Raw genomic sequence first — 6,000 nt, 5'->3', positions numbered from 1 at the left:
AAGGAAGTCAGCAGCTGTCAGCTATTACTGACTTCTTATTTAGAAAATATATCAAGCAATTAAACGATCTGTTTGTTTGAGCTTAATTAATGAACCTATTATTTATTTACAATATGTATGTATGCAGGTAAAACTACATCTGGCAACATTTCTGCAAACTTTGCTCGGCTTTTTCTCATCTCAGCTCTATTTATCATATAAAGATTCTGCAACAGTATCTTCTGACACACGAATTAAAGTAAAATTTTCTTCACACCTCTAGAATTTCATTTATTTTTCTACAACCGCTGACTTTAACACCTACACCTTTTTCTAATGTAGTTACTCTTATGCACATGCCTTTGGGCAGTAAATGGGAGCTGGAGTACCCACAAAGAACCTAAACAGGTGCATGAAGAACACAGTAACATCTCACAGCAAGACTCAAGCCTAGAAGCAGTTTCAAACCCAAAAAGTTCTTTCTGTGTAGCCACCGTATAGATTAATGAACTGGTGACCTGTCTAAGATCCCTCCTGTTACTCACCGTCAGCTAATCCTGGTTGAAAATAGCCAGGATGACTGATAGATGGATGGATGAATGGATTACATAAATCAAGGGCAGCCCAAGACTTCATACCTCTGCCAATGTGAAACATCTCAGTACATCTGCATGAACTCAGTCTATGGATCAGCAGTATTTCATTGAGACAGGTTTCTCTTATTTCAGTTTGATGTGTATTTGTGAAAACACGATGCAAAACATCAAAGTTTGCACTTGTAAAGTACAACATTTCTAGATACAGATCTGGATCAAGATGCACTAAGTTCTTCTAAGTTGGGCCGCACCTCTGGTAAAAAGGCGGGGCTTTAATTTGGATCAGGAAGACCACAAAATAATGACTTAATCAGCACAACATCCAGGAAATGACTCATTTCTTCTTCCTTGCAGTATTTATTTCTTGACACTTGATGACAAATGAGTTTGTTGAACAGAAACAGCTTATAACTTCTCACTTACAGGTCACAGTCAGAGACGGGGCTAGTTCTCATTCCACTTGTTGTCAGTAGAGTTAAATTGTTTTCATACTTCGCTGTTGGTTTGACTTTGTCCAGTTTGACTTTGTCTTTTGTCTTATTAGTTTTAACTGTTATTACTCTGATGTGTCGACTTCCCTTGGTTACCTGTGTGTGCCGGTTTATGTAGCTCCAGTTTTTCTTTGTCCTTTGTCTGAGTGTGTCTCAGTCCCCCTTGTGTCTTCCTGCCATTTTGTTGGAGTGTCTTTCTTGATTTGTGTAATGGGCTTTGTATTGTTGCAACTACTTTTCTACCATCATGAAAAGGTCTGTTTCGAATCTAGCGAGCCCATTTATGGATCCCTCACATTTTGGGCTTGCTTACCCTTGACATAAAAAAGGAAAACTCTGTTCATTGTAACCTTTCTCCAACTTTATCGTCTCCTCGATAAGTAGATTACCTGGAAAGCACATTTGAAGTATAATTGAAAATAGGACTGTGTAGTAGCAACTAGAAATAATGACACAGAGACACAGCAAAGACTTTGCCCCTTTAAAATTTATCATCAAGGCCGGACCTTGGATTTGTAAGCTGTGTATAGCTGTCTTTTTAAATCTCTCTGCTGAAGGAAAAAAAATCAATTATACAATAGAGACGTTCTAAATTCCTGTTAATGTTTCTCATAGTACTACAATATGACACACATAACATTTTCAGATTTTTAAAATTTTGGTTGCTTATTAACTATACTGAAATTTGATTTATAAACAAAAAACATTTTTGGGGCATTTACATTTTTTGAATAGAAGTAATTTAATTTAGTGCAAAACATATAATACTTCATGTCAAATGAGTCAAAATGCAAAAATGCACCCTGCTCATAATGATGATCACATTTTCACATCATACTTAAATGATGAAAAGAAGAGCAGCAGGCTTCTCCACTGTATCTGTTGAACATTATCATTTTAATGATAATGATTATCTAATTATTTTAAAGATTGTACAACTTTTGGGATAAATTAAGTATATATTATCACATGGTGATTACTGATCATGAACCTTAAGAATATTGGTATATATTTTACTAAACATATTTTCAATCTGTAGTTTGCTAATGAACAAGTAATTTACTTTTAATTGAGAGGTAAATTATTATGTAATATATTTACTAATCTTATGCTGATACATCATCATCTTTATTCTTGGCACAGAGATTCCAGATTTGCCACAGAAAAAAAATGCGGTTTAAATTTGTCATTAGTTAGCTAGCAATGGTTTAGCTTTAAAATAGCAATACAGCAGAGATTAGCATAAAAACAATAAAAAGAAGTTAGCTAAATGTGTTCTTGTAATAGCAAGCTCCTTAAAAAACTGACTTGCTCATTTGATTTTTGGTCAAACTAGCTAGCCAATTTCTTGACAGCATGAAGTTATGAGCAGCCAGCCATGAGTGCAAACAGCAAAGCTAAACGTGAAAATTCGCTGTATACTAGGAGGCAGAAATTTTGGTCTAATAGCAAGTCAGAAACATTTGATTTCAGACAGTGACATCACAGTGAATCTTCTCACCCTTTTTCTAGCATCATCCTCTGTCACACCAACCTGTCCTCCTTCACTAGATCCTGGAACCCCCTCTGAGGTCTTCCTCTTTTCTTCCTGCGTGACAGCTCAATATTAAACTCTCTCCAAGATAGACATGCCAAACCATCTCAACCTTAGTCTCCAAACCCGAGCTGTCACCTGAGCCAATGACCCATGAGTCCATCCTTTTATGAAACTAAGGGATAAAAACAACATTTTCAGAAATGTCAAACAGATCCCATAAACTCACCAGGAAAGTGTTTCTAAGGTCTAGTATGAGTGCCATCTTCCCACACTATTAGTAACCATAGCTATCGCCCCCTGGTGTCTATCAAAAAGAATGCAGGGTTAAGACGCTTTCCTATTGGTTGCACATTTCAGACCCAGAGGCTGCACATACACATCCAACTTGTATTCTATATGGTCAAAACTAGCAACTAGAGATAAGTAAATGCTGATAGGTTAAATTATTTATTTTGCCTTTACTTTGGTGAGTAAAGTCAAATTGCTCACCAAAAGTAAAGCCACTTAACTGGAGCACATTAGTAGTGGTAAAGTGATGTATTTATTTAGCAGTACTAACGCTTTGAGCATTTATTAAACTCCACTTCATTACACTATATATATATTTATAATAATAACAAGTGGTGAAATTTTCTGGCTTGTTTGTATATTTTTTGTCTTGCATGAGCAACCTCTAACGTACATGGCTGCCTCCCCGGGTCTTTCCGGTCGCGTCTTTCCCCTCCTTTTCCATGTATTATTCCACCAAAGAGCTTTGGCGGCTGAGACTGAGTGCTTGTTGACGTCAGCAAACTTATCCAGCAGCTGTAGAGGGGAGCTGAGGAGGAGGAGGAGAGGAGAGGAGAGGAGGGAATGAGCCTGCTGGATGTGGAGCTCGGACCGCGCAGCGCCGAGGATCGTGGACTTGTTTTCTCCGGGACTGCTCGCACTACTTTGTGGTTCCAGTGTAAGTACGGCCGCTCTGCGTTCCGTTTCCCGAGCACCGAGCCTGCTGTTTGGAGTTCACCATCGAGTTTCTCGCCTGTGCTGGGAATGTTTTGTGTATCGTTTGCACTCTTGCGCCTGTGCGATATGCTGTTTGCCACCAAGACGAAGTTGACACAGTTGCGTTGAGCTGTTTATAATATGTTTGTTTGTTTTCTTTAAATCAGAGTTTTGGGAGGAGGCAGGCATCGTTGTTCCCGAATTCAATTCTCCCTTAACTCCTAACGGGAAACTTTGTTGCGCAAGTCCGTGCAAGGTGGACTGAGCTCCGTCGAGTTTGCCTCAAACATTTTCACTCAAAAATCTTTATTCATGATTTTTTTCCGCGTCTTCCGCCACTTTAAAGTTAGTGGTAGTGGATATTTGCTCGTTTCCCCGCATCTCATTGACGCTTTTCAAATAAAAGGAAGAGGGGGAGAAAAAAAGTCGCTCTCATTTGCATTTGCAGTGACGTTATTTTGGATCATTGTATTTAACATTGGAGGCACACACAGGGGGATACACTTGCAGCTGGGATACACCAATAAATGTCTACTTCAAACATCACATTTTCTGCCATTTCAGACTTCGTCGCTTTCGCTGTGTGCGTGCCTTTGTACTGAGTATGAGGTCGTGTGTGATTGTGTGTAATGCATCGCCTTATTATTTTCTCAGTGAGAAGAGGCACATTGATCTACCTCCATAGTCTGCGAAGGCATATGAAATGGCTTTTAGCTTTCATCATACCCTGCCTAGATAACCATTTCAGCAGAAGATGACAGCAGGGGATTGGCGATGTTAATAACTTTGTAAATAGCTTGCCATTGTGTGCTGCCAGACATCACTGACTTAAGTAGTGGACCCTAATTTGTGGAGAGATCATGTGCCCATTACTATGAGGACTTATAGTGCTGTCTCTGCGTATTCTAGTACTTCTGGTTTCTGCCACATAGTGTTCATTTTATGGCTGAAGAGTCGCTGGTTCCCATTGTGGCGAAATAGAGATTTTGGGAAGACTTGTTGAGATCAGCATGATTTCACAAATTTTCAATGTTCAATCTTGAGTCTCGACCCTTGACAGACTCATGGTATAACAGCAGCTGAATGAGCTCTGGATTATTATTGTTTTTTTTCCTTCTGTGACTGGTAGTAGTTACTAAATAGCTTCTGTCAAGCATGTCATATTGTATGCAGTAAAAATCTCTATGAAGTAGCCTTGAGGGTTGTACAAACAGCCATTCGGGGCTGCAGTGTCTCGGCCCGGAGTAAGTCAAGAACAATGTGGGCATCGAGGTCTTAGTAAAATAAAGGTCATGTTAATTAATAAATGACAGCGTCTTACTGGCCTTTAGTAGTCTTGGCATTGGTTGTTTTTGGCAGCCTGTGATTTACTCTGTTAGGGGAACTTTTGCTCTCAGCACAATCATAAAGACTGTTGTTGATATTTTTCAGCAGTGTGATATTGTCTTTTGTGTGTGTGTGTGTGTGGGGGGGGGGGGGGGGGGGGGGTAGTTTCATAAAATACAGGGGCTTTAAACTGTATGCTTGATTGATTTTAGAGCCCAATAGTGACTTTGAAACTGCTGCTGATATTGGGGGAGGTACAGATTTAAGATGCAATAAAAGTCTTCAACAACATGCCTTAAAAACACATTTGAATGAATATATAACAAACAAAACAACATGAGATATTTTTAAATAGCATATGAGGAGACTACACGGACATCAGAAGGGGTATATTTTTGAGTCCATTTCTGGTCCCTGCAGTTATTCAGTGATTGCTAAACCTTTGAACCCGGAGCTGTTTTTCCCCTCAGTCCTCACTCTCGTTTACAGGCTTTTGGCATAGTCAGTACATGTCCTAGTTACGCATGTCGTGTGTTGTTATAGTCAAAGACAGACAAGTGCCATTTGTTTTGCATCCCATTGGTACTCTGTATATTGTCAGCAACTAAGGAATAATAACATGCTTTGATTAAATAGTCTAGGAAGTGTTAATTTCTCTCAATTTTTGTGTGTGTTGTGAGCATGTGTGCTGGATGATGCACTTGGGAGTGAAACTGACTTACTGAGATTGCGGTTAAGATAGATAAGCTACTGCTGATAGTACCTCTATTATCTTCATATATTGTAAGTCGTATTCTTTATTGATTCCTGATCAATTATACCTGACTGCATATTTACCTTCAACTGTATTATTATCTGAGACTGAAGACTGCTGTGGAATCAGATAGAAAAAAAGGCTTGCATGTGACTCACGTGTCCAGAAGCTCTACCGTCATGAGTTTGACATTGTGGAGAGTTTGGTCCAAGTTATGCATTGGAACAGGAAATCTTTTCCTTAGTTTCCATTGAAATTGGCTTATTTTAGCTAATTTTATTTTATGTTTTGCTATGAGTTTGATTGCAATAAGTCTCACGAGTTGGAATGGGG

General features: G+C 38.9%; 1 protein-coding gene across 3 annotated transcripts in view; it reads left to right on the top strand.

Annotated features, from left to right (window-relative positions):
• The first annotated feature begins 3,394 nt into the window (after nt 1-3,394).
• The window catches only part of LOC147312002 (PTB domain-containing engulfment adapter protein 1), a 93,876-nt gene continuing 91,270 nt past the window's right edge, over nt 3,395-6,000 (top strand). Inside the window, exon 1 of one of the 3 annotated variants that reach the window (XM_086266791.1) lies at nt 3,395-3,549. Coding sequence is in view for 2 of the 3 variants with exons in the window: in XM_086266789.1 (XP_086122915.1) it covers nt 3,456-3,549 (94 nt within the window). In the remaining variant the exon portion in view is untranslated. The remainder of the gene's footprint in view (nt 3,550-6,000) is intronic. The other 2 variants (XM_086266789.1, XM_086266797.1) reach the window with 2 other exon arrangements.

The sequence above is a fragment of the Aulonocara sp. 'chitande type north' Nkhata Bay genome, linkage group LG16 (assembly GCF_057382095.1).
Source record: "Aulonocara sp. 'chitande type north' Nkhata Bay isolate Kocher_YH1m ecotype deep benthic linkage group LG16, A_spYH_male_GT1.1, whole genome shotgun sequence".
In the NCBI taxonomy this organism is placed as follows: domain Eukaryota; kingdom Metazoa; phylum Chordata; class Actinopteri; order Cichliformes; family Cichlidae; genus Aulonocara; species Aulonocara sp. 'chitande type north' Nkhata Bay.
Note: the sequence above shows the minus strand (reverse complement) of the source record. Positions and strands in the feature narration are given on the sequence as shown.